Below are 27,907 nucleotides of genomic sequence, written 5' to 3' on the forward strand. Positions count from 1 at the left end.
AAGTAGTAGAGAAGTTACCTTCATTTTATAGATGAGGGACTCAAGGCTCAGACAAATGAAATATTTACATTTTTGCATCAATAGTAAGTTGCAGAGCCAATAATGGATCCTGGGTCTTCTGATTTCCTGGTCTTGCATTCTTTAAACTGTGCTAGCTATCTCGCTTTTAAAAGAACAAATGAGACAGTTGCAATCATACATACTCCATCTCCAAGGGAGAATGGATTCATTCTTTTCATAATATATTGACCTTAATTTTCTGCTTAAAATTAATGAAATTCGGAGCCTGTTTGTAGAACATACTTGAGGAATGGTGAGAACTAGAAGAGTCCGCAGTCCTTGAGATTTTCTTTGATGATAATATCTGTAACTGCATCAAATACAAATTTGACATTCTGTGTATCTGTAGCACAGGTCATGTGACTGTAGATTTCTTTGACATCTTTTCTCATGTTGAGGTCAAGGAATTGACTCTTGATATAATTTCCTGCATCCTCATAAGAGTTGTTCCCTGGTTTTCCAGAAAAATAGTGAAGAAGGGGGATAAATTAGGCCTTCTTAGTTGCTCACTTACTTTTTAAGTGACTGATTTGATCCTCAAAATGTGTTAGACAGTTGTGGTTGGGGGTTTAGTTTTGGAGGGTGGGTCGTCTCCTCTCTTGCACTCCAGTGTTTCACACTTGAGCAAAGGAATTGAGGAGAGGGAGTCTCTGTCTCTTTAGACACCTTTGATTTCTGGCAGGTATCATTTGAATAATCAGTGGCTCATCTGTATTTAATGTCTGCTCTATTCTAGAGATAGCTGAATTTAAACCTCTAACTGAATACTCAAGTTTCTCAGGTTAGACATCCAAATGTCTCTTGGACATCATAAAACTCATAAGACAATATTAAAGAGATAAGGGATCATCAACTCAGCAAAGCAAAGGAGTTGCACTTACTACTCCACATGGGTTTGGGTGAACTCCGGGAGTTGGTGATGGACAGGGATGCCTGGCATGCTGTGATTCATGGGGTCGCAAAGAGTTGGACACGACTGAGCGACTGAACTGAACTGAAAGACAAGTTCCTTAGAATAGGAACTTCTTGGTATAGGAAATGAGGCAATGCCTATCATTACTATGAAAGAATTGTCTCTAGCCTTTGACACTTACCATCATACTCTGGAAAGCAAATGCTGAGATGGACTTTCTTGATTTTTTCCTCAAAGAGATCCTTCTTGTTGAGAAAGAGGACAATGGAAGTGGCCGCAAAGAACTTGTGGTTACATATGCTGTTGAACAGGTGCAGTGACTCATGCATACGATTCTATTGAGAGGAAATCATGAGAAATATCAGATTGGGCTTATGGCATACCTGTTTGCTTCTTGTTGTTGCTCCCCTTGAAGAGACCTGTGTTCCAAATGTAAAAGGAAAGATAAGGAACAGCTTATCTCTGTTGAGTGTGGTAGAGTAGATCCAAAGAGATCTGACTTCCTTCTGATCTTTATATCAGCTGTATGATTTGGAGGAAATTAGTGAGCTTTTCTGAGTCTCTGTTTCCCTATTTCATAGGATTGTTATGAAAGTTAAATGAGACCGTGTGTTTGTAGTGTCCATGATGGTGATGATGTTTAGTCACTAAGTCACGTCTGACTCTTTGCAACCCGATTGATTGTAGGTAGCCCTGCACGCTCCTCTGTCCATGGGATTTCCCAGGTAAGAATACTGGAGTGGGTTGCCATTTCCTTTGCTAGGTGTCCATAATAGTAGCTGGCATATAGGTGTACAATAAATGTTTTGGAAATCTTTGGCAGCCAGGGCACAGGTAAGGACTCTGATGTCCTTAAAGGCTGCTGATTCAGGGTTGAAACTGGGTGCCAGTTAACATGTGTCCATTTCCATCTCCAGGACGATTTTGATAGGTTTCTGCTGGACAGTCCTAGATCTCAGTTTGGGTAGGAACATAAAAGGGATTATTTGGCCCTAGTGCCAAATGGTAAGTGCTAAAAAATTTTCAGTGCCACACCACAAGCACTTCTGCCTTGTTTCCTTTTCTGATTGCCCCTTGGAATGAGTGAGAAGTAGTGCTATAATCTGCGGAGTCCAGAGGTTACCCAGTGCCCCCAAAGCAGCCTTTTTTTAGGGAGCAGGCCTTTAGGGTCTTGGAATGTGCTCTTAGCTGACTTGGGCTCAGTCTTTTCACCTGTAAAACAAATTTAATTTGTAACCTTTGCTCATTGCTAACACTCCTACAGAATCCTTTAAGACCTTGTAAACTTTCAGGTTAAGGACAGAAGAGTTCTTGGAAAATGAATGGCTCTGTAAGACATTTTCGCTAGAGGATATTCAGAGTGCTGAAATGTGAACCTGAGGCACTAAGGAGAAGGCAGAAGAACTGGAGCAGGGGGTCGGAGGACAGGAGCTTTGTCTTCTGGCAGTTAACTGTGGGCCTCCATTTGTGGAGCAGATGTTTATGTGAATTTCGGGCTTTCCATGCCTTTGACATCCTCTGTCTAAAACTCGGATGCTACCTGGATGGGCTGACAGTATCCTACAGAGCTTCTGTCTTGTAAAACTCTACAGGCTCAGGAGAACCACCCTCAGGTAGTTCTCCAGCTGCCAATTTAAGTGGCATGTGAGAAACCTGGTTTGCCAGTCTTGCTGTAGTTCTGTTGACACTTGAGTATATATTTAGGCTTCAAGTGAGTTTACTAGTCCAACCCTTCTATCAGGCTGCATAAAGATGCGCATCATTCATTGTTCTGCTCTGTCATTTTCATCTCCTTTACTTCCAGAGGCAGCCTGGGAGAGTACTAAGTAACTCTTGTGCTTTGCGAAGTTAATGATCACTTATCTCTGTAATACTCAGTTTCTTTGATGGACTTTTTGATGTCCCAAGTAGTACTTGGATGTCCCATCTGAGACCAAGCTCTCAGTAAATCTGGAGCTCTAAAGTGCTAACCTAGAACCTGCAGAAGAAGAAGTATTTCTAGAATTATTTGCCTGAGACATTGATTGCTAAAAGACTGCTGACTATTAGTGTTAGCAGAGATCACCCAGGTTGGGCCATTGGAGTGACACAAAGCTTAGAGGAAGGGTCATGGGGGATCTGTTTATCAAAGCTGCTCGGTGCAGAAGTCACTCACCACTTCGTCATCTTCCACCAGCACCATATCATAGGCACTGAGGGCTGCACAGAAAATGATGCAGGTGACTCCCTCAAAGCAGTGGATCCACTTCTTTCTCTCTGATCTCTGCCCTCCCACATCAAACATCCTGAGAGAAAAAAACACCTGTTCTCAAACGTATACCCACCGTATGACCCACATGCACTTGGTGTTTACCCCAGAGAGTTGGCCATCTTGGGGCCAGTTAGCAGTAAGATGGGAAGTGGAGAGGAAAGCGGGGGAGGAGGAGTAGTTCACACTGGGCTTTAGGGAAGGCCAAGAAGCATTCCTACGCCCCCTTTCGGGGTATCTGACGTGTTCCGAGGGAACAATGTACTCACCTGAAGTTTAAGTCCTTGACAGAAAACTTAGTCTCAATGATGCCTGTGGTTTTGACTCTAGATCGTAGCACATCTTGCTCATTAGGGAGGTAGTCAGGGGCTGTAATTCGGTCTAATTGATTCAGGTAGCTGGAGAAAAGGGATTGGCAATTTAATTGATATTAAATTTTCCACAGCTGAAGTCAAGAAGGGTGAAGGGTGTTACCCAAAGGCATATAACTGTAATATGGTGATAGAGCCAGCACGAGAATCTGTATTGTTAAATCTAGGAGTGTTTACTTCAAACCCTCTTCATATATCCTTACAAAAGGAAGATAGGTTGTCAGATAACTTTTCCTCATGTTTCATCTGACTACAAAGTTTTCTAGACTCTTGAATGAGACTTGGTGGTTTAAATCAAGGGTCTCCAACCTCTGGGATCTAATGCCTGATGATCTGAGGTGGAGCTGGTGTAATAATTATAGAAATAAAGTACACAATAAATGTAATGTACTTGAATCATCCTGAAACCATCTTCCCCCAGTGCCCTGGGTCCATGGAAAAATTATCTCCCATGAAACTGGTCCTTGGGAGCTGCTGGTTTAAATGGGTGTCAAAAGTTCTATCAGGAAGCAGGAGTAGATTAAAAGGGATTTCAGAAACATATGAGACATGAACCAGTGCAATGCATAGACATTGTATATCAAGTTGAAGGAAAAACATTTGCAATAACTGAAGAAAGTTGAATGAACATTGACTTGGATAGTTGATGACATTAAGGACTTAATAAATATTTAGGTGTGATAATGATGTGACTATTTTTTTTAGGAGTATGTTTTTAGAGATACGTAATGAAATTTTAGGATGAAATGGTATATCTGAGTTTACTTCTAAGTAATCCAATGGGGAATGGATATAAAATGAAACGAGTCGGCATCAGTTGGTGACTGCTGAAGCCAAGTGATTGATTGTATTCTTTAGTATATGTTTGACAGTTACCATTAAAAGTTTAAAAAAAAAGGCAGATACGAAGTGAGATGACAGAGAAAAAAGTAAAGGACTTTTTTTTTTTATATGGCAGGGCTTTTCACATTTAAGTTCTCATGTAACCTCATAAACCTTCAGGTTTCATATCCCATTTTACAGATGAAGGGAAGATCCAGAAAAGTTAAATGACTGGTCCAGGACAAGAGGCATTGTGAGTGTATTATAAAAAACCTTCAACTCTGTGGTCAGATAGACCTAGATTTAAATCCTAGCCTCTGCCATTTATCTATGTGACTTTGGATAAGTTACTTCTCTGAACCTCAGTTTTTTCCTTTATAAATGGGACTGATAAAAACTACTGTCTACCATGAAGACATATTGTGCAGATTAAATGAGATGTACCTAATGCACTGAGCAGTGTCTAGGCCTGAGTGAGGGCTGCAGGGACAGTAAATGATAACTTTATTATTAGACCAGGTGATAGAACAGTGGCTAAATCGGGTCTTTTTGATGCTGAAGCTTATGCCTGTCTGTGAGACTGTGCTGTCTGAGTAGGATTGATACTCTCTCTAGCTTATATTTTGGAAAGCAGCTTTGCAAAGTTGGTGCTCTCTAACCCCTGACCTTTGGTTTGCCGTGGCAGTTTGGGTCCTTTGGCACCTTGACATAGGATACTAGGGGTGAAGAAGAGTTCAGGTTAGTGACTTAGGTAGAGCCTGTGTTGCACTGAAAGGGCCATCATGAATCATGCCTCCTAAAGGAGTATGTGGCAGAACTGTAGGGCTGTATTAGTATTCATGATTCTGAAAGAAGAGGCTCTGTGTTTGACTTAAGGCGGGGACTGAGGGCTGTTAACAGAGCATCTCTGTTTTGGATTTTGAGTCTTAAGCTTTGTAGGCTGCAGTGGACCAATGTTAGAGCAATAAATACAGAGTGAAGGGAACTGGGGCAGAGGTCTCAAAGGCATTAAATTCAGAGCATAGTAAAACACTGTTCAAAGCCTAACAAGACAGGTAGGTATACAGGCTGAATTCAGTCCTTAGTTCTCCATTTTTCAGGGCCAGAAAATTTCAACTGGCTGAGATTTCTCCCAGAATGTTGCTGACACCTCACCCCACCCTGCCCCCAGAGTCTTACTAAGATGCTGAGTCATTGAGCTGGTACTCTGCAGCTCTGTCAAAGCAGGCTTGCACCCCACCATCCTTCCACAACTTCCTGATAACCTCCACTAGCTCAGGAGGCATGGTGCCCTCTTCAATGGAGTCAGCCAGATTGTTGAGCTGCCGCCCATCATCCTGGAAGGCAGAAACCAGGATCAGAATTACATGGGAGTAATGACTTTCCAGGAGGCTTTTGGGAATTCTGAAAGGAAAGCATTTTGCATTCTGTCAAAGCCTCAGGTGGAGACGGTGTTTGACAAAGATTCTAAATAAACAAACTGATTACTTTCTGAGGGTGCTTCTGTGGTGTGGACCGTGGCAGTACACCCAGCCCTGGGATGTCTGGTGGATAGCAGAGATCCCAGGGGCTTCCTCTGAGGTGTTTTCATCTTCCATCCTTAGTCCGAATGTGAGGGTCCTGCCAGGAAATGTGGGTCCTCTTCTACAGGGAGATTGGTTTAAAGACCAGACTGGCCATGAATTGGACAAGATGGTGGACAGGAGCTCACCCTCCTTGTTTCTTCAATGATTCAAATCTAGGAAAAGGATAATACTGGAACTAGGGATTTAGCTTATGAAAGTTCCACACTCAAGGCACAGAACCTGAGGGGAGCAATTTACATGGTAAAATAAGACAAAAAGGCAGAGGAAGCTGAGAGCAGATTTTTTAATGAACACTTAACTAAGGTAAGAACTGCATGCTTTGCTAGGACTGAAGTAAAGATTTGAAGCTCAGCAAATGAGCTTCTCCAGTGGCTCAGATGGTAAAGAATCTGCCTGCCAATGCAGGAAACTGAGGTTTGATCCCTGGGTTGGGAAGATCTGGAGAAGGGAATGGCAACCCACTACAGTATTCTTGCCTGGAAAATCCCATGGAGAGAGAAGCCTGGTGGGCTATAGTCCATGGGGTTGCAAAGAGTTGGTCACGACTGAGGGACTAACACTTTGACGTTTTTCAAGTGGGATTTTTGTGACATGAACCTTTTACTGATGCATGTTTCCTCATAGCTTATTGGCCACTGTTCTGTTTCTTCTCCTCAGCCTTTCCTTCCACTCTTAACCATATACCATTAACCACGTACCACACAGCTCGCTTCAGCATAGTCAATGCCCAGTGTGGGCATGGCCCGGATGATAGCCAAGATGGATTGCAGCACATTGCCATAGATGATGGCCTTGTACTCCAGGCATTCTTCTGGCGAGTAGCCATCCTGATGAATGATCCTGCAAGGAGAAGACACCCAGGCATTAGTTGGACCTGAATTACCAGACCTAAGGGATTGTGAATCGGGGAGGATTTAAAGGATTATAAGAACCCAATCTCTCTCTCAATATTGCTGTCCCAGAGTGGAGAGTGAGGGACATGGGGCATGAAGATAAGGGACATTGGGAATAAGGTCCTTAATATTCTTTATATGTGGGTTCCTAAAGGCTAACGAGCCCTTTATCCTCGGCCTCTACTGACTCCACTGACTTCTTCACCCTACCTCAGTCCTGTGGGGCTTTGTTCCTACTCACTTCATCTGTTTGACGATAGTGCTCTTTCCTGACTCCCCAGCACCTGCAGGGAGAAATGCTTATGCTTCAGACTTCCACCAGTTCTCCCCAACCCTCCAGTAGTGGCCTGTGAGAAGTCTAAGCCACTCCTTACTTGGGAGCCTTTTTAGGGGAGAACATACAGGGATGCTGACTACCTCCGTGTGTACCAGCCTTGAGCTCAGGCCATTTGATCTGGAATTGGAGGAGAGTTTCTTAGCGTCTGCGTTGTTGACATTTTGAGTGGATGAGTTTTCTGTGGAGGGCTGTCCCGTGCCCCTACCAATACCCACTAGAGCCCACTAGCATTCCACTCCTGCAGTTGTAACCACCAGAAATGCTCTCGACATTTCCAGATGTCTTGCGGTGGGGGGGGGCAGGTGTGCAAAACCTTGTTGAGAACCACTGATAGATTCAGGGAAATTCCTTCAACACAGTTCTGCTCTGCCTGTTTTTACTCAGGAGTGATCTTGGAGCAGGATTGTGGAGAACTCAATCACTTCACTGAAACACTTTATTATCTTGCTGTTTCCCTTACTGATTAAAATGTTCTTATGTCCTCATTCACACTTTACTCTCCCTCCATCAAAAACTTGCATACCCTTGAACCCATTCCCCCAGTCTATACTATCCCTGATGCCTTAATACCCGCCCTGCCCCCACCCCCATCCCCACTCCACCACTTATCCTGTGCTTGGTTCCTCTAAGCTTCTTATCCTGAATGTAGAAGAAAGCTGCTTAGGCTTAAAAGCTCACTCAGTGGCCTTGCTGTCTCTTTTCCCTTGGTAGCCTCCTGGGCTCCTTGAGTCTGCTTAGAGAGGTGTGCTTTTCTCTGTGTCCTTAGAGCTGTGCCACAGATCAGCTGAGGAAAAGGAGATGCCTTAGCTTCGGGCTCTAGTTCCCAGGCACCTCATGGGCTTGGAGACCCAGCCAACCAGTCTTCTGCTATAAAGATCTTAGCTGCTCCAGCTTGCCTACCTCTGTACTACCACTGGGGTTTTTTCTAGGCCAGGTTTCCCAAACTCTATTGTCTTAGTTCTGTTTACAGCCACGATCAGTTTCTGACTGACTGAGGTGCTTTTCTTTTTTCAGCACAAACCTGTGATCTGCTTAGGAGCTCATCAAGCTGATGAGCCTCCCATCTGGCAGGGGCTTTAGAGGCAGCCACTGACTAGAAAGCCAGGAAAGGACTTCTGTAAAGACTCCATTCCTTCCCACTCAGGGCTCCCCACTTCTGACGTTTTTAAAGATTTCTTTTTTTACTGAAAGCAAGGAGAAGGAACTGGTAAAAATCATATTCCTGAGTCTAGATGACACTGACTATATGGTAGGATTTCTCTATCCTCTTGAGTTCATTGACTCAAGAGTTCTGTGACTGCAGACTTGGTTAAGTGTCTTTGAGCCCAGAGTTCATGGTAAGTTGCTAAGCTGTTAGGTGTTAGGTTTGGTAGATTTGGAGATGGGTGGGTCCACCCTGGCCCTTGTACTGTTCCTGGTTCAAGGAAGAGCAAAATGATTCCAGAGTAACTTTGGTAGAACATCTTGGGGTAGCTGTGCTCAGTCCTAGAGCTCCTGATCCCCTAGCCTGAGACTGCATGGGGGAAGGACAAATAACCTTCCATCCCTCCTCCCCACATGGCAGGCTAGAACCCACCTACCATCCAGGATAAGCGGGAAGGAGCAGTACCTTCTCCTCTGGCTCATCGTCCCATCTCGCTCACCCAGCAATAGCAGCTTGACGGTCTTGGCTTCCTTGTCAGCATCCTCCTGCAGCTTCTTCTCTAGCTCTTTGGACCTCTTGGCCAGTTCTTTGTCCTCAGCACTGGCTCCACTCCCCATCTTTCATCCGTCTCCTCCTCGGCGGCTTCCTTCAGCCCTTAAGATTCTCCTCCAGGGTTTCCTATCCGAGAGATGGGAAGATAAGGAAAAATAAATTGGGATCGAGTATCAGTTTCTTAGTCCTAAAAAGCCAGTCTGTAGGGAGCTGGGTGAAAGAGCAGGTGCTATGTTCTTGCACCCTGCCTGTCTTGCCTGAGACTATCCCAGCCGCAGACCTACTTAAGTCTAAGGATTGTAGCCTTTATATCTAGCTGTGTGATGGGCTAAACCAATTAAGAGCTCAGTGTGACAAAGGGCAAAGACTCAAGTGTTTCTGTAACTAGGGAAATTATGTGCTGGATTCTGACACAGGAGGTTAGGATGCAGATACTGGAAATCTGGAGTAAGATAATGGTTGGCTTCATACTTTGGAGGGGCTGATCTCCTAAAAGGCTCTTCCAGATACACTTGCATACAGCTAGAGATTAGAGGTGCAGAGGAAGCTCTCCCCATGTTGTGACTCCAGAGTTCATGGTTTCAAGGCATCAAAGCACTGCTCCCATCAGAGCAGGCCGGTTCTTGGCAAGGAATCTTTGTTTAGGGTTTGCCCTTCTTTGAAAAGATTAGAAATGTTCCCTCCAGCTCCTCCAGTGGCTGCTGCACTAGGAAGCTATTAGCGTTCCTTTTTGTTGGCTTGTCTCTTTTTACATCTTCCTGTTATTACCACTTAATCACTTCGTTATCATTGGTTTTACAAATGGGTTTCCCCAGACCGAATTCCTCCCCTTGGAGGTCAGGTACCAAATCTGATTCATCTTTGAATCCTTGAGATCTTGTGGTTTATTTGTGGATCCTCTGTGATGGTTTGATGGATGAAAGAAGGAAGGAAAATGAGTATATGGTAGAGAGAATGGGGATGGTGGTGGTTTAGTCGCCAAGTTGTGTCTGACTTGTGACCTCATGGACTGTAGCCTGACAGGGTCCTCTGTCCACTGGATTCTCTAGGCAAGAATATTGGAGTGGGTTGCCATTTCCTTCTCCAGGGGCTCTTCCCAACCCAGGAATTGAACCAGGGTCTCCTGCATTGCAGGCAGATTCTTTACCAACTGAGCTATGAGGGAAGCAAGCTTACTTAAATGAGTTGCTGTGGAAGCTCCTCAGAGGGACATACTGTAGAATATCGCTACCCAAAGTGTGCAAGGCCCCGCACACATCACCTGGGAGCTTCTTACAAATGCAGAATCTTAGGGCTTAGCGCAGACCTTCCAATCCAGAACTTGAATTTTAACAGGATCACAGGTGACTAAGGATACTAAAGATTGGAAAGCTCTGTCCTCGGGAGTACTAGAGAGCTGTTTTTCCCCCTCAGACTGGCTAAATCATAAGGATTACCTGAGATGTTTGTTTTCTGTATTTCATCAAATCTTAGATGGCACTGATTGGAAGATCATTCTGATTTCAGAGATGTTAATACATGTTTTGAAAAGAGTGTGTTTTTGAATCAATAAGTTCCAGTTGTTGTTGTTTAGTTGCTAAGTTGTGTCTGACTCTCTTGCGTCCCCATGGACTGTAGCCCGCCAGCTCCTCTCTCCTTGGAATTTTCCAGGCAAGAATACTGGAGTGGGTTGCCATTTCCTTTTCCAGCAGATCTTCCTGATTCCGGGATTGAACTCGCGTCTCCTGCGTTGGCGGAGAGGGTTCTTTGCCACTGAGCCACCAGGGAAGCCCTGTGTTCCGGTAGTAATACCAATCCCAGAGCCTGAGAAACCATATTCTAAGTTAACAGAGTTTGAAAAATCCTGATCTAGAACAGTGGTCTCAGCTTTTGGTGTAGATTGGAATTTACCCAGAAAGCCTTTTAAAAAATACTGATTTAATGAGTCTAGAGTGCAGTCCAGGCATGAAGAGTTTAAAAATTTCCCAGGTGATCCTAACGTACGGCCAATGTGGAGAGCCACTGACCTTGAAGGATTTAACTTGCTTATTCCTCTTAGAGTGGAATTGTGAAGCAGTGTGGCCAGGTAGACTGAGAAAGTGGGGGGTAGGATCTAGGTCTCCTTGCCTGCCAGGAACTCTAAGCCATCCTTAATCATCATCTTCCTTTCTACTGCTGCTGGCCTGCATATCTGGGTATCTGGCTAAGAAGCCCTGGGCCTTGGGCCCAGACTCAGGGCTGATGAAGAAGGCAGCCGCCAAGGTGCCTTCCACAGTGATCATCTTTTCCCAATCAGATATTGGCAAGTGCTTACTGAGGGAAAACAGGAGAGTCTTTGAAATTGTTACCAGCTTGGAATCTTGGCTATAAAGTTTCAGTAATTTTATCTCACCAGCCCTGCCTAACCTACCCACAATATCGGCAACGTATACCCCGGGCGGAGCTGTGCTGCAGCCTGCACTGTTCAGAGCAAGGGACTGCTGGGAACTGGGCTAGACAGTTTACATGGTTCATCTCAGTTAACCCATGCTAACTTCGAGGTAAGTGCTCTTGTCCCCAAATTACAGAACAGATAACTGCGACGTGAGGGTTAAGTATCAATAACTTGTTCAAGGTCAGATAGCTTAGTAAACAGACCAGGCGATCTTTCTTTCCACTGCCCCATAAAAGCAGCCACTGAAAGAATGTTGGGCAAAAAAGACAGGCAAATGCATGAGCTCAATAACAGCTGCACTTGTGTTGTTAAAGGGACCTCTGATTTGTTTCACAAGTGGGGAAAATATACTTGTTCCTTTTTCATCTGGGTTTCCCTGGTGGCTCAGATGGTAAAGAATCTGTCTGCAATGCAGGATACCTGGGTTCAATCCTCGGGTTGGGAAAACCCCCTGGAGACAAGAAATGCTACCCACTCCAGGATTCTTGCCTGAAAAATCCCATGGACAGAGGAGCCTGGGGGCTACAGTCTGTGGGGTTGCAAAGGGTCAGACATGACTGAGTGACTTAACACTTTCGCTTTCTTTCTCATCTACCACCTCTGCAAACTGCTCCTGCTTGTTTCCTAGCTTGCTGGGCTCTCAATTTCCACTACTAACCTGAGGACGGGCACTCCTGGCCCTCGCCTGACCTCTTAATTGTGTAGACCTGCTGCTGTGCATGGACCACCATGATGCCTCCTGTCTCCTGTCTTCAGCTCCTGTGCCTTTCCTGTGGCTGTTCTCCTTTATTTAGGTTTAATGTCCTGATGGAGTCAGTAAAGCATGTAGGTGCTATTCCCATTTTAGAGGTAGTGAATTGAAGCTTGGAAAGGTGATCCTCATGTTAATAAACAAGTTAGAGTCAGCCAGAGCTCAGGTGTCCTAGTTCATAGCCCTTATATCCGAAACAAAATTTTTATCTTCTTTAGCAACAGACTTTACTGTTTGAATATTCGCATAACCAAATTATTCTAAATGAAAGAAAAAAAAATCACAATTTCCACTTAAGTCCTGCTTTCTGAGTTAAGAGGAAATCTTAATATCTGTCTTATACCCAGTGGTAGGGATTGTGGGTAAAGCCTTATCACCCAGCTGGAGTTTGGGGGTGGGGCCATGAAGAAGGAGGAACTTCCTTCAGGACCTTACAGTCCAAAGGAAGAGATGGTGTAAATTCACAGAGAAACAACATAGTCAAAGGAACACTCCAGCTAGTGCTGGAGAATTCAGAGCTGTTTAAAACCTAGCCTCGACTCCTGGTAGGAAAGACAATTATACACACATCTCACTGGCAGATGGATCAATTCTATAGTAGAAGAAGGGAGGAAAATTATAAAACAAACAGACTTTCAACAGAAAAGCAGAACAACAGAAAAGGAGGATAGGCACTTGGAGGAGAGAAAGAGCATGAGAAAAAGCACGGAGGCAGGAGGTACAAAGTGTGCTTGGAGAAGACTGGCAAGTTTGGTGTGATGGGACGGGAGTAAAAGTGAAAAGTACATGGAGGGAAGGGCTGGGAGATGAAATCAAGGAAAAGTGAAGGGCCTTGAATGACAAAGGTTTGGCTAAAGCTCATTGAAGACTTACAAACAAATATGGTTGGATACTGCTGCATGTTGCCATAAACAATGCTGGGTGGCTGGGTAGGGGGCTGGCTTCTAATAGAAGCTGAGAAAAAGCTGAACAGCTTGATTCTGAAAGGGTCTAGGCATAAGGTATGGCTTGGGAAAGCGTCAGGTCCAGTGATCTCTTTGAGGCTGCCGGTGTTCTCTCCCAGGCTTACCATCTGCTGAGAGTGCTCTGGCCTCGGTAGGAGGCTGACATCACAAGTGAGCATCGGGCAAGAAGATAAGAGAAGCAGTTCTTCAGAGATGAGTGCATTGTCAGTGAGGCCTGGGGCTCAGGGAGAGCCATTCAAGAAACCATCTTGGTTACAGGCTAGGAGGTAAGGAAGCTTGTTTCAAGCTAAGGAAGATCTCAGAGGCTCAAAGGCAACATTCAGTCCCCAACATGAAAACAGCTAGAGGTTGGAGAGAATGACTCACTGCTTCATTTCCCAAACTGTTCTAGATAGACAGTGAAATCCCACCAAGATTCTTGCTGATAATGTGTAGGTGGGGAGAATGCTGCTCAACTGTAATCAGTGCAGACTTCCTAGCAGGGACAGCATATCAAAAGGCCTAGAAATAGGGAGGATTACAGGGTGAAGGGTGTGCTGCAGATAGGCTAGGGAGGGACAGGAAGGGACTAGTGAACTGGTTTGCCTTGCCACCTACGGGCTGGTTAGGTAGGTAGATCTGGATTAAGGGGGAGTCCTAAAAAGACCTGGTCCAATGCGAGATACCTCCCCATAAAACTATGTCAAAATTTGCATTGTATCAATATAGATGATTTCCCAGGTGGCGGTAGTGGTAAAGAACCCACCTGCCAATGCAGGAGATATGAGACATGGGTTTGATCCCTGGGTTGGGAAGATCCCCTGAGGAGGGGCATGGCAACCCACTCCAGTATTCTTGCCTGGAGAATTCCATGGACAGAGGAGCCTGGCGGGCTATAGTTCATGGGGTCGCAAAGAGTCGGACACAACAGAAGTGATTTAGTGCAAGCACAATATAGATGACATTCTGCATGGTTTACCTGGTCCTTGATTTTAAAATTTTTTTTTTAGATTTATCTTGTTCATTGTTGAGAGCACAGCAGCCTCAAAATTCTTAAAGGCCACCAAACCAATTTAGTCTGGAGTTAAAACACAGAAGAGTATTAAGTGGGTAGGGTATAGAGGCTATTACAGATTTTCATAGACTTCTGTTGCTTTCTATTTCCTTGATTATAAAAATAATGGATATGTATGGTAGACAGTTTTTAAAATGCAAGTAAGCATAAAGAAGAAAATAAATATAACCCATAATTCCACCACTCACAGATAATCATTTGTTAAATTTGTTGAGGTGGTTATTTTCTATGCATCTGTGTCAATTAGGACCATACTGTATTGTACAGATTTTTGCACCCATTTTTTCCACCCTAATTTTACATTGTAAACATTTTCACCTTATTAAGAATTTCTTCAGAACAATTTTTAATGGTTGTATTTCATTGTGTGCATATGACATAATTTAAACATTTTCCTGTTGTTGGGCTTTTAAGTTTCCAACCTTTCTATGTGATAAACATTGCAGTTATGAACAATTCTGTGCATATTTTTCTTGCAGCTTTTTTTTAAAGAACAAATTCCTGGAAGTGGAATTACTATGTCAAATAATATGAACCTTTTTAAGACTCTTGATTTCAGAAAAATTCTACCAGTGTTTACAACCACCAGTAGGACATGTATGTGTCCCATTTCACTAACCACACCCTTGCCTGCTTTAGGACTCTTTTCTCATTAATCTTTGCTAATTTGATGGGTTAGCATGGTTTCTCCTTGTTCTCTTTTTAGTTTTATTGATTCTGTGTGAGGTGAACCTTTCCCCCTTGTTTACAGAGACTTTTTTTTTTTTTTTTTAGTTGTCCAGGGTGAAGAGCATTAGGCAGGGATCAACGGAGGCAATACTAGATTCAGGTAGAGAATAGGGTTCAGGGTCCACAATCCAGCCTGGGCGGATGGAGGAGGAGGCAGAGTTTGGGAAGGAATTTGGCTGCAGGGACGGTGAGGACTGGGAGGAGCTAGACAAACAGCATAATACAACTGGGTTTGGGGGACAAAGGGCTCCCACAAGGTGGAGAATAGGAAAAAGACTGAGCTGCTAATATTAGGTCCTTTCCCCCACAGGTTTCCTTTAAACCTGGTGGTAGGATTCTCTGCCACTTGGGAGTAGGGGTGCTGGTTAGGGGGGGTATCTGCAGTCCCCAGAATAGCCCAGCACACCTTCTTTATAGGTGACAGGTGAACCAACTGAGAGTGTAAGGGGGATCAAGTATAAAGGGCACTGAGGCCAAGGACACAGCAATAATAGGAAACATTGAGTGTAACTAAAGCCAGGCACTTCTGTTACTTCATTTATCCTAACAGCTTATAAAGTAGGGTCTCACACTCATTTTATAGAAGAAATAGAAGAAGCACAGAGAAGTTAACAATATTCCCAAGGGCAGTCAGGAAGTAGGTGGAGTCTGGAATTGAACCCAGGCATTCTGGCTACAGAGCCTGAGCTCTTGACCAACAAGTACACAGATAAATGTGGGAATAGGAGCCAGAATTGCAGGGCACACCCTACCCAGGTACGCTTGCCTGAGTAAGAAAGACGACCTAGAATAAGAATGCGGGGAAGGGCTTCAGCTAAAAGAGAATCCTGGGACTATAATAATAGCTGTCTTTTATTGGGCACTGGCTTTTTGCCCAGCATCGTGCAAAGGTGCTTAACGTTTAATTCTCACAATAACCCCTTTGAGTGAGGTACTGCGATTACCCCATCACTTTATCGGTGAGGAAGCTGACGCACAGAAGTTACCCAAGACGTTGCCGGGCGGATGCTGAGTGGCGGCTGCCCACGTGGCGCCTGGGAGAGCGAAAATGGCGGGGGCGGGGCCGAGTAGCGGGGGCGGGCCCGGGCAGGGGCGGGGCCACGGACCTGGCTGGGCCTGGGGCTGCGGAGGAGAGCGCCGTCGCTAGGGCGGTTTTGGTGGGGTCGCACCTGTTGCGTGACTCCCTCACGGTCCAGCTACCGGAATCCGACCCCGAATACCCTGAAAGTGTGGAGAGAAGTCCAGACGAGTTCCGGGTCCCGCTTTCTGGGGAGCACGTGGTCTGCCCGCCTCCCGAGTGCCGGGCTGGGGGGTCGGGGCTCCGGGGTCTACAAGGCCAGTGCAGCGGCCCAGGTCGGCAGGGGGCCTGCCTCCAACCAGCCAGCAATTTTGAAAGACTGTCTTACTTCTCCCATCTCAGTGCCAGGGCAGGGGCCCTTGGAGCCACTTGGCAGGGTCTGGACCCTAGCCCTCCTCCCCTCCCTCGTGACCGGGTTTCCAGGCGGTGCAGACCCTGGCGAACAGACTCCCTGGTTCCCCCCAGGGCTCGAGCAGCATGGCCTCAGGTGAGTGTGTGCATGTGAAGGGGGGCAGGGTCTCTGGGACAGAGAAGTGCAGTGGCCAGTGACAATAGGGTAGGCACTGCCTTCAGACCCAGGGAAGGCCGTCGGCTCCTGGGGAGCGGCCAGGAGAGCAGAGCCTGAGTGGAAAGACAGAAGGAAACATCAGAAGCCATTGGGGTCGCTTTTCCCAGACCCCAGAGAAAGCCCCTGCCTCCTGGCCTCCCTGTCTTCTAAGAGGGCAGCTTCTGTGGACAGTGGAATTTTCCCAAGACAGGCTCCTCCCTACTGGACTGGGATTCTCAGTTTACCCCATCCTCCCAGAACTGAGCCACCTGGGGCCGGAGGTTCAGATAAGGAAAAAAGGGGATTCTGCCCCAGAGGGGCTGTGTTTTCACGGAGTCCGCTGACCCTGAGAGAAATGTGTTCTGAGCCTGGGGTACCTGCGCTGGATCCCTCTCTCTATTATCTTTTTCCTCCCAGGCTGGCTGGACCAGTTAGCCTGAACTTTGACTCTCTTGCTCCAGAGCCCTGGCTCATAGCGGGGTTAGTAGGGTGCTAGGGGCTGGCCCATCCCCCTCACCTCCACCCCCCTCAGGCCCAGCTACCATCAGTCGAGTCACTCCAGGGATTGAGAAAGGGAGGGATAAGGGGCAGGGATGGAGGCCGCCCCTTCCTGAGGTTGCCTAGACAACATCAGAAATCGTGGCCAGGGCCTCTTCCGCCTGCGGGGCCTCTGCTTCCTGCATCAGTCACTCCCGCTGGGGGCGGGGCGGAGGAAGGGGTTGGATGTGGCAGAGCCAAGCCCAGCTGGTGCAGCTCAGACTACCCCCGCGGGCTCCGCGGCAGCCTGAGCCATGGCATCTTATTCATCTGGCCCCGGCAATCCCAAGGCCAAATATCCCTTTAAGAAGCGGGCCAGCCTCCAGGTTTCCTTTGCAGTACCAGGTGAGTGTATGCCTTCTGTCCTCAGTCTGGCCCTGCTCCCCACCCTCACCTCTCACCCAGGCCACTGGTCCCCTAACGAGGGGGACTTCTCTCACACCTTCTCGGCAGTGATGCCGCTTGTCCTCTTCCCAGGGACAGCTGGCTTGGGAGGTGGTTTGGGAACGGAGGTGGGGTGCATGGTGACTGGTTTCCGTGTCAGGGATGCGGTCCTCTGTAATGAGGAGTGGACGTGGGTGTGGGTGCAGCAAGAGTGTATTTTCACACGTGTCCGTGTGTGGCTGTGCTAAGATTGTTTGCATGTGGAGTGTGTGTGGAGTGGGGGATGTGTGGGACTGACTGGTTTGCGGACTGGCCACACTGCTGGCGGCTGTGTGGTTACCAGGCAGACTCGGGCTGTCCTCCTGAGGTTAGTTTCTCTTTCCAGGATCCCAGATCTCAAACCCTGACATTAGGGCACACTTCCTGCTGTGGGCATCCAGGGGCTGAAGGCTCAGCTGTATCTATTGTTTGCAGTTTGTTCATTTCTGGTCTGTCTTGTGAGCTTCCTCCGAAGTGTGGGGTGCCCTTGGGCCGGGCCAGTGCTGGGCTCAGGCTGGGGCTGCTGCTCGCCTGTGTGTGCTCCTGCACCCTCGGGTTCGGCTCCCACTCCAGTAGACATCTCTGCACCATTTGGAGCTGGCAGCATGGTGCAGCTGTGCCCATCTTCCTGAGGGCTCCCCTGCCCAGATCTGTGTTTGCTGAGGAAATCTACCTGCTGTCTGCTGGTCTCAGGCCTGTGGCTAAGGGAAGCCCACCCCTACTTTGATGACCAGGTCAAGCCAGTATTCCGCATCCCCCCAGCAGCTGTCTGTACTCGTAGCCTGATTTTTCTTTTGCCTACCTTCTGTTTTTCTTATGCTCCTGAAGATGGTGGCCTGAGTTCTGTATTGGCCCGAGGGGCTCTGTTCTCTGTGCCCAGGTCTGTGCCCCCACAGGGTGTGTCCCCTGAGGCTAGATTTGTCCACATTTGGGTGGTCGCATGGTGGGAGCAACTGATGCTTGTAGGTCAAAGCCTTGAGTAGTCTCTGCCTACTGGGGCAGCCTTGGCAGTGAGTGAGGGGCTCTGGTCAAGCGGGTAGACGGGTTGGCAAGAATCTTGGAGTTAATGGGAATGGCTAGGGCGTAGCCCCTGTGACTTTTGGCCACCTCTCCCATGCCGTGTGTGTGTGTGTGTGTGTGTGTGTCACAGACCCTGGGAGAAAGTGACCAGTAGGCGACTGGTCCTCAGGGAGCGTGGTGGTTACTGCCTGTCTGTCACCCTTAGTGAGTCCTGGCAGACCTTTATGGTGGCCTAACAGCCTGAGGGGATGGTGCTGCTTGCTAGGACCTGTCCGGGCCACCCCAGCATTTCTGAGGAGGCCATGGGTCACCCTGCTAGGAGAGGTGGTTGAGATCAGGGCCTCTGTGTCAGTTCTGCTGACTTGATACAGACCAGTCCTGGGGGTCTGTGGCCGGCCTGTCTGGAGGGGTTAGAAAAGGGGAGGATTGGGTAGGATCAGGGTTCTTGGGGGGAATACAAAAACCTTAGGCTGTGCCTTAAACTCTGAGGGCCGAGCTAGTGTCCATCTTTCCTTCCTTTTCCTGCTCTGCTCTCTTCCAAGTTAGAGATAGTGTCCCCACCCCACCCATCCTGTTCCCTTCACGCCCTCAGTCCTGTGTGCCTCTCTGCGCTGGGACCCGAAGCTCCACCCACCCCCAGTGGGCGGGACTGGGTGTGGGAAGTGTTTGGAGGGTCCCAGGAGTTCCTAATCACAGATGATGGGGCTTTCCAGAATGCTTGCAGAGCCGTATCTCTGTGTGCCTTATGGTAGCTGTGGCTAGGCAGGGCAGGACCCCTTATCACCCCGTTGTAGGCAGACTTGAAGCCCCCGGATGGTAGAGACTCACCAGTAATTGGGAACAGAGTCACACTTAAGTCCTCCAAATTCTAGCCCTATGTCTGAACCTCTCTTCCCAGGCATTTTGTCCCTGACAATAGGCTTAGAGAAGAGTTGGAGGTCTAGGGGGCTGAGAACTGGTCTCTGGGGCAGCAGGGAAGCTCCATAAACTGGTTGCTCCCTGGACTGAGTGTCTACCCCAGCTGCCAGCCAGCACGTCCCCCCTGCAGAGGCCCTGTCTCTCCCAAGGGACCCCATAGTCAGGGGCCCAGAGGACAGTGGCGAGCAAAACAAGGCCACTGGGCAGAGGGAGCTGACAGGGGTATTGGGGTGTGGAGCCTAGAAGGGCTGCTGCCCTCTCCTGCCCTTTGGTCAGCCAGGCCCTGGATGCTATCCCCTAGGGCACTGCATTTTAAGGGGGCTTGTCCTTTCCCTGCCAGCCCGCCCTGCCCATATCAGCCTGCTCTGCTCCTCCCCCTTGGGGCCCCCACTTTGGGCTGGGCCCTGGCACTGTGGAAGTTAAGGCCCTGTTCAGTTTGAGGGTTTCTCTTATTTCTCAGCTGTGCCACTCCTTCCCTTGATTTCTGAGCTCCCCTGAGCTTCCCCAGCCCCCTGCTTGCCAGCATCCCAGGGTCTCCCCTGCACGCAGCTGCACTTGGTACAGCCCGTGCCGGCCCCTGAGCTGTCCTGGGGGACTGGCTGCAGCTCCACTCAGCAAACAGGCGGGCGAGGGGCACAGGGCTGCTGGCCGGCGCTGCCTGACTTGGCAGGTAGGACCCAGGCAGGCAGCAGGGTGTGTGTGTGGGGGGCTAGATCCTAGATCTGGGACAGATATCCCCTCTTCTTTTTTTCCAGCTGTGGGACAGGACTCAGGTTTTTGGGAAGCAGCCTGGAGACTTCAAAGCGCGCCACCTGGGTAGAGCTTCCAGTCCATCCCTGAGCCACAGTGGGGAGGGGAGAGGAGGGTGCTGAAGGGGAGCACCCCAGAGCTGGCTTGAGAGCTTCCCGTCGGGGAGGGTGGCTTGGGGAGCCCAGGGAGGGTTCTTGGGGGTGGGCTGGGAGCTCAGGCAGCCTCTCTAGACTCTTCAGCGTCAAGGTCTTTAGTGCCAGCCTCCTCTGAAAGCTGAGGAATCCTTCCCTCTGTGGAGAGAGACTCCGGCTGCCGATCCTCCCTTCCCCTGGCCCTCCCCAGGGCCTCCGGCCCAGATCCTGGGGCCTCTGAGTGGCGCAGACTGTTTGTGGCAGCTCCCTTTGGAGGGGCAGCCAGCAGTGGGAGGGGCAGGCTGAGGCCAGGCCACATCTTGGCAGCTCTGGGGTCCTGGGGGAGAGGGCAGGCCTCCCAGGAGGAGGTCAGGGTCCTGCTCCCAACCAAGTCCTCCACTTCCTCTCCTCCTCTTCCCTCGGGGGCTGGTCCCCAGGCCAGAGCCAAGTGGCAGCTGTGGCTCCCCTAGGCTCTGTAGGTCTAGGTCAGCCTGCCCTCGAGAAGCTGTCTGCTGATCCAGTGGCAGGTCTGACCCTGGACTGTCTGCCGTGGAAGCTGTGCGCTGGGCTTCGCTGGTGTAGATGAGCGCCTGGAGAGAGAGAGAGTGAGCGTGTGCTTATGTGTGCATGGACACGTGGGTGCTGCCTGTAGCAGGTACTCACCTGGAGGTTCTCTCACAGCCCGATGGAGTGGCCCCTAGTGCAGGATTCAGATTTTTATTCCTGGGGTGAATGAGTCCGTTTGTTGTAGGGGCAGACTCTTAGCCCCACCCCCGAACCTGGAATGAGTTGAGGGGTCCCGGGGCCAGACTGCAGGTGAGGTCCACAGGTGGGCTCATGCCTCAGCCTCTGAGCGGTACTGGCCTCTCTCTGGGGCTGGCCTGGGGTAATGCCGGGGCCCAGGGCTTCCAGTGCACCCAGGCCCTTCCCCGCACCCTTTGACCCTGCATCACTGTCTCCACAGAGGCTCGGGGTGGGCTGGGGGCCCCTCCGCTACAGTCTGCCCGATCCCTGCCAGGCCCTGCCCCCTGCCTCAAGCACTTCCCGCTCGACCTGCGCACGTCCATGGATGGCAAATGCAAGGAGATCGCCGAGGTATCGCTTGGCACCACCCCCTGCGTTTCCCCCACTCACCCCGTCGCTGCCTCCATGCCTGGTCCCTGCTCCCTGCACCCCTCCACCTCAAGCTGTCCCCTTACTTTATATTTGGCTCTGCCCTGATCCCTAGGTTGTCCCAGGTACCCCCAGCCCCCTGTGCCCTCCCCACATCCCTGGACCCTGACGGCTCGGCCACACTGACCCTTCCTTCCCTCCCACCAGGAGCTGTTCAGCCGCTCCCTGGCTGAAAGTGAGCTCCGCAGCGCCCCTTACGAGTTCCCGGAGGAGAGCCCCATCGAACAGCTGGAGGAGCGGAGGCAGCGCCTGGAGCGGCAGATCAGCCAGGATGTCAAGTGAGCCCCCAGCTGCAGAGCCAGGCGGCCGCGGGGCAGGGGCTCGGCCAGGCCGCTGCCGGGTGCAGGGGCGCAGCCAGGCGGCGGCTGCGGGGTTGTGGGGAGGGGACAGGGCAGTCCGCCCAGCATCCCTCTCTTTCCACCTGGGCTCTTGTGGAGCCCTGCCGTTGTTCTCGTCCAACCAGTCCTCCCCCTGGGCCGCCCCCGGGAGGTGGCCCAGAGTAGTGGTATTCAGACATAGGCTTTGGGGTCAGGCTGCTGGGCTCTGCCCGGTTCAGCCTTCTGCCCACCAGTGTGTCCTGGAACATGTTGCTTAACTTCTGGGTGTGTTTTCTCATCTCTGACGTGGGGTGAGAGCAGCCTGCGTGGCCCAGGGTTCTTCAGTCCTGTGAGGGCCACACGTGACTACACACATGGCACCTCGGACAGTGCAGGGCCCTGGCTGGGAGCACGGGCCTCTTCATGTGCCTGCCCTCTCCTCTCACCTCCAGGCTGGAGCCGGACATCCTGCTTCGGGCCAAGCAAGATTTCCTGAAGACTGACAGTGACTCAGACTTCCAGTGAGGAGGGCAGAGGGGCACGGGGGCTGTGGGGCTGGGGCCTGTCCCTCTGCTGCTTCCAGCCCCTCCCTTGTCCTCCCCACTTATAGGCTCTACAGGGAGAAAGGTGAGGGGCAGGGTGACCGGGGCCTGTGGGAGCGCGACGCGGTGCTGGAGCGGGAATTTCAGCGGGTGACCATCTCCGGAGAGGAGAAGTGTGGGGTGAGTGTCCCCGTCCTTGCATCCTGCTGGGCTCCCCAAGTCTGGGGCTATGGGGATAGAGGCTAGAGGGGCTGTTTCTCTTTCTAAAAGTTGGAGAGGCAGAGGCTCTGGTTGGGAGCTAGTCACCCTGTTGAGCATAGAATGGTCTGAGTGTTTCTAGGGTATGGGCCTCAGGAAGGAGGTGAGAGCGGGCTGGGTCTGGGACCGAGGAGAGCGTATCCACATCTCTGTCTCCAGGTGCCCTTCACAGACCTGCTGGATGCGGCCAAGAGCGTGGTGCGGGCGCTGTTCATCCGGGAGAAGTACATGGCCCTGTCGCTGCAGAGCTTCTGCCCCACCACCCGCCGGTACCTGCAGCAGCTGGCCGAGAAGCCCCTGGAGACACGCACCTACGAGCAGGGCCCCGACACCCCCGTGTCCGCTGGTGGGACCCCCCATCCCTGTCCTACTCCGTGTGCCCTGGCATCCCAGCCGCCCTGAGCTGGGTGCCCAGGAACCTCAGCCTGCCTCCTCCTTCCCAGCCTCTTGGCATGCAGGGTGGGGAGGCAGGGACAGGAGCTGTCCTGCTGGGGCCTCTGGGCCGGAAAGCAGGTGGCCTGGAAGAGCTCTGGCCCTGACTTCACCCTCCTCACCCTTGCAGATGCCCCGGTGCACCCACCAGTGCTGGAGCAGCACCCCTATGAGCACTGTGAGCCGAGCACCATGCCAGGGGACCTGGGCTTGGGTCTGCGCATGGTGCGGGGCGTGGTTCATGTGTACACCCGCAGGGAACCTGATGAGCAGTAAGAGGGCTGTAGGGTGTGCTGGGGGCCGTGGAGGGGCGGCAACTAAGAGGGATGGCATTGGCTCAGGAGGGCCCGCAGGGCCTCCTGGCTTGCTCTCCTCACCCAAGCTCCCCTTACACACCAGCTGCTCAGAGGTGGAGCTACCATATCCCGACCTGCAGGAATTTGTGGCAGATGTCAATGTGCTGATGGCTCTGATCATCAATGGCCCCATGTGAGTCCGCGCCTGTCCCAGACACTCAGCTCCTCTCCCCGCTTGGATTTTTCCAGTCTGGCCCCAGACACCTGTCACCCAGTCTCACCCTCTCATAGTCCCTAAGTCTTAGACATCCCCTGTCTTCGGCTGCTGTCCCCTTGGCAGCCCCATTCCTGACCCTCTGGCTCCCGCCCTCGACTCTGCCGCCTAGGCCCTCCCGGGTGCCTCCCTGCATGCCTGAGTCCCTGCCTGGTTCTTCTCCTGCCCAGAAAGTCATTCTGTTACCGCCGGCTCCAGTACCTGAGCTCCAAGTTCCAGATGCACGTGCTGCTCAACGAAATGAAGGAGCTGGCCGCGCAGAAGAAGGTGCCACACCGAGATTTCTACAACATCCGCAAGGTGAGCCCTCCCCACCTGACTGACCCAGCACCCGTGCCCAGCCTCCCCCTCCACGGCCTGCCCACCTCCCCAACATCCAGTTTGGAGAGTCTTCTCCCATCCCACTGTCCAGGCCCCAGCAGTCCCTGTTCCATCGCAGGTGGACACGCACATCCATGCCTCATCCTGCATGAACCAGAAGCATCTGCTGCGCTTCATCAAACGGGCAATGAAGCGGCACCTGGAGGAGATCGTGCACGTGGAGCAGGGTCGTGAGCAGACGCTACGGGAGGTCTTCGAGAGCATGAACCTCACAGCCTACGACCTGAGTGTGGACACGCTTGACGTGCACGCCGTCAGTCCATGGCACGGGGGCTGAGAGGCTGGGCTGGTGCACAGGCTGGGGTTCAGGGGTGACCTGGGCTGGCCTTTCTCCCCCAGGACAGAAACACCTTCCATCGCTTTGACAAGTTCAATGCCAAATACAACCCCATTGGGGAGTCTGTCCTCCGAGAGATCTTCATCAAGACGGACAACAGGGTTTCTGGGAAGTACTTTGCTCACATCATCAAGGTGAGGAGGAGGGCAGCCCCCCCTGACTGAGTGAGAGCCTGGGTGGCTGGGGGTTTGCAGGGTGGGTGAGAGGCGTGAAGAGGTCGGATGGAGCGTGCCTCGTAGGCACGGGGACAGGGATGGGGGAGAAGCCTGAGGGTGACAGTTGCCCACGCACGCTGCTCAGGAGGTGATGTCTGACCTGGAGGAGAGCAAATACCAGAACGCAGAGCTGAGGCTCTCCATCTACGGCCGCTCAAGGGACGAGTGGGACAAGCTAGCACGCTGGGCCGTCATGCACCGTGTACACTCCCCCAACGTGCGCTGGCTCGTGCAGGTGCCCCGCCTCTTGTGAGTGTCCCTGGGCGTGGGAGGGAACGTGGCGGGCAGAGGTCATGGGGCCAGGGCTGGCCTCCTGCCCTCTGGGATGGCTGACCCTCCCCCATCCCAGCCGAGCCCTCGGAACAGGAGGGAGCCCTGGCTCCACTCACGGTCTCTCCAGCCCCTCTCACTCAGTATGGCTCAGAAGTGCTTCTGTGGTTCTGCCCTGACCTGCGTGCGCCTGTGTACCTACATCTCACCCGCAGCGATGTGTACCGGACCAAGGGCCAGCTGGCCAACTTCCAGGAGATGCTGGAGAACATCTTCCTGCCATTGTTCGAGGCCACCATCCACCCTGCCAGCCACCCGGAGCTGCATCTCTTCCTGGAGCATGTGAGGGGGTGGCCCGGGTCTGGGTGTGGGGAGGACACTGCCTCAGGCCCGGCTGTAGCTCTGGGCCTGACCTAGCATCCTGGGCCAGGTGGATGGCTTTGACAGTGTGGATGATGAGTCGAAGCCCGAGAACCACGTCTTCAACCTGGAGAGCCCACTCCCTGAGGCTTGGGTGGAGGAGGACAACCCGCCCTACGCCTACTACCTGTACTACACCTTCGCCAACATGGCCATGCTGAACCACCTTCGCAGGTGCCTGCCCTGGGCTCCACGTCTCTACCCGCCTGGCTAGCTCTCAGTCTGCAGGCCTTGCTCCGGGCCTGCCCCGGGGCCTGCTGGGGCCACCTGACCCACCTCTTACCCTCATTCTTGGATCTGACGGGTTGTTTCTCTGCCCCTGGGGCTCTGTAGTTCAACCCTTGCAGCCAAGAACCTACCCCTGACCCTTGGTCCTCAGCCCACAGAGTCACTGGGTTGGGGTTCAGGAGCCTGGGCGCACCAGGCTTGGGACCCAACTCTGTCTTCTGGCCCCCCAGACAGAGGGGCTTCCATACGTTCGTGCTGAGGCCACACTGCGGGGAGGCGGGGCCCATCCACCACCTGGTGTCGGCCTTCATGCTGGCTGAGAACATCTCGCATGGGCTGCTTCTGCGCAAGGTCAGGCTCTGCACCCCTGCCTGCCCCATCCCAGAGGCTCCCCTCCTCCCTGCCCATCAGGCCTCTTCAGCAGCTGGTCCTCCTCACCCACCCCCAGCTGGGACCCCAGCCTCCACGCCAAGGCCCCAGTTCGGAACCTGGCTGTAACCGACCCTCTGCAACTCCTGCCCAGCCTGGACTGCCCCCAAACCTGCACTGTGGCCTGTACCCCTCAGAACCAGGTGTCCTCCCCAACCTGATAGGCCCACCCTACCTGTCGCCCACCCAGGCCCCGGTCCTACAGTACCTGTATTACCTGGCCCAGGTCGGCATCGCCATGTCCCCACTCAGCAACAACAGCCTCTTCCTCAGCTACCACCGGAACCCGCTACCCGAGTACCTGTCCCGCGGCCTCATGGTCTCGCTGTCCACGGACGACCCCCTGCAGTTCCATTTCACCAAGGTCAGCGCCGGGCAGGCAGCCAGGCAGGTGTCCTGGGGCACAAAGGCCACCTGGACTGAGGGGCCTCGGGGCTGGTGCTGCCCTCTGCTGCTGGAGCGCAGCGTGCCTACTGGTCAGCCCCTGGGAGGGGGTGGGCAGCAGGCCCCGGTGCACCTGCCTGAGGGAACCTGGCCCCTGCAGGAGCCGCTGATGGAGGAGTATAGCATCGCCACCCAGGTGTGGAAGCTCAGCTCCTGTGACATGTGTGAGCTGGCACGCAACAGCGTGCTCATGAGTGGCTTCTCCCACAAGGTAACACACCCCCTCGCCATCCCTCTCCTCCCCTGCTCTGCATTTGGGAAGGTCCCGGGGGTGCTGAGCTCGGAGGTGAAGAATCTGCGTGCAATGTAGGAGACTCGGCTTCAGTCCCTGGGTTGGGAAGATTACCTGGAGGAACAAATGGCAACCCACTCCAGTATTCTTGCCTGGGAAATCCCATGGACAGAGGAGCCTGGTGGGCTGTAGTCCATGGGGTCACACAGTCAGACATGACCAAGTCACTAACACACACAGACACATAGGGCTGCTGGCCTCTCAGAGCGGGCTGCAGCCCTGCACCTTACCCTGCCCCTCCAGGTGAAGAGCCACTGGCTGGGACCCAACTATACCAAGGAGGGCCCCGAGGGCAACGACATCCGCCGCACCAACGTGCCGGACATCCGCGTGGGCTACCGCCACGAGACCCTGTGCCAGGAGCTGGCGCTCATCACGCAGGCCGTGCAGAGCGAGATGCTGGAGACCATCCCGGAGGAGGCAGGCATCACCATGAGCCCCGGGCCTCAGTGAGCCCAGCCCCTGCAGCGCCCTTCATCTCGGCACCTTGCCCACATTCTGTCTGCAGACCCCTCCCAGCCTGGTCTGGTCTCTGCATGTGTTGTTCTTCCTTGTTCTGTCCTGCATGTTTCTACCTGTGTCTGTCCCTGTGCTGTCCCGGGGCGAGTGGAGCTGCTTTGCCCTCGTCTTGGCTCATGTGGCACCTGAGGGTCCAGGTTTGAGGTCTGCCCCACTGGAAGCTCTGTCCCAGGATCCTCTGTAGCCTGACCAGTCCTTCGAGCATCTGAGAGCTTGGGATGGTTGTGGGGGGCTGGCCCCTCTAACCCTTGGGGTCCTGCTTGGGCAAATTCAGCCTTTGACTGGAGCTTGAATTCAGACCCCCGTCTTGTTTATGTGGCCGGGGAGGCAGTCAGGTGTGGCCTGTACACATATGTTGTGGGCATGGGCTGCCTGGGATCTGTGAGCTCCAGCAGCTCCTCGGCAGGTAGGGTTGGCTGAGTCCCAGCCTTGGCTTCCTGGACTCAGGCCCTGGAGGTGCTGGACCACCGCCCCTGCCAAGTCACTGCCCAGCAGCTTTCTCTGTCCTTTTTCTGGTCTGTGTGCTCCTCTGGTGTCAGCTTCCTGTGCCTCTGTGGGAGGGGATAGCCGCCCTGTGCCATGTCCGGGGCCCGTGTAGCAGGAGGGTTCTGGATCTTCCCTGAGGATAGTAACCCCACTGCGGTCCCCAGAGTTTTGACCACACCTGGATCCCCCCTGGTCCCTTGTGTTGTGATATGGACTGAGGCCTTTGCTGTGAAATGCAGTGTTTCATACAATCCCATCTTTCCTAGTGCATGAGAAATAAAGATTATTTAAGTAATGAGGCAGGTGGAGTCTCTGTTGGGAGAGGAAGACCTGTGGTGAACGGTGGCTGAGG

At 51.8% G+C, this 27,907-nt stretch overlaps 2 protein-coding genes across 8 annotated transcripts; one reads left to right on the forward strand and one right to left on the reverse strand.

Annotated features, from left to right (window-relative positions):
• Positions 1-320: 320 nt before the first annotated feature.
• Positions 321-8,991, reverse strand: GNAT2 (G protein subunit alpha transducin 2). Its single transcript, XM_069573680.1, has 8 exons — positions 8,874-8,991; positions 7,135-7,177; positions 6,699-6,840; positions 5,594-5,751; positions 3,491-3,619; positions 3,129-3,258; positions 1,155-1,308; positions 321-511 (listed from the first exon to the last, which is right to left on the reverse strand). Exons 1-8 carry the CDS (start codon positions 8,989-8,991, stop codon positions 321-323), a joined length of 1,065 nt encoding a protein of 354 aa, XP_069429781.1.
• A 6,919-nt stretch (positions 8,992-15,910) lies between these two features.
• Positions 15,911-27,850, forward strand: AMPD2 (adenosine monophosphate deaminase 2). Of its 7 annotated transcripts, XM_069573683.1 has the most exons (19): positions 19,971-20,031; positions 20,117-20,177; positions 21,207-21,337; positions 21,563-21,693; positions 22,185-22,253; positions 22,343-22,454; positions 22,692-22,878; positions 23,095-23,236; positions 23,364-23,453; positions 23,705-23,834; positions 23,974-24,168; positions 24,255-24,386; positions 24,553-24,716; positions 24,953-25,079; positions 25,168-25,331; positions 25,616-25,736; positions 26,005-26,178; positions 26,359-26,469; positions 26,794-27,850. In XM_069573683.1, exons 3-19 carry the CDS (start codon positions 21,308-21,310, stop codon positions 27,001-27,003), a joined length of 2,289 nt encoding a protein of 762 aa, XP_069429784.1. In that variant the 5' UTR covers positions 19,971-20,031; positions 20,117-20,177; positions 21,207-21,307; the 3' UTR covers positions 27,004-27,850. The 7 variants fall into 7 exon arrangements, 5 of the variants coding, with proteins under 5 accessions (XP_069429783.1, XP_069429786.1, XP_069429782.1 ...); XM_069573682.1 differs by lacking the exons at positions 19,971-20,031; positions 20,117-20,177 and adding an exon at positions 15,911-16,403; XM_069573681.1 differs by lacking the exons at positions 19,971-20,031; positions 20,117-20,177 and adding an exon at positions 17,152-17,345.
• The last annotated feature ends 57 nt before the right edge of the window (positions 27,851-27,907 follow it).

Source organism: Ovis canadensis, chromosome 1 (assembly GCF_042477335.2).
Source record: "Ovis canadensis isolate MfBH-ARS-UI-01 breed Bighorn chromosome 1, ARS-UI_OviCan_v2, whole genome shotgun sequence".
Taxonomy (NCBI): Eukaryota; Metazoa; Chordata; class Mammalia; order Artiodactyla; family Bovidae; genus Ovis; species Ovis canadensis.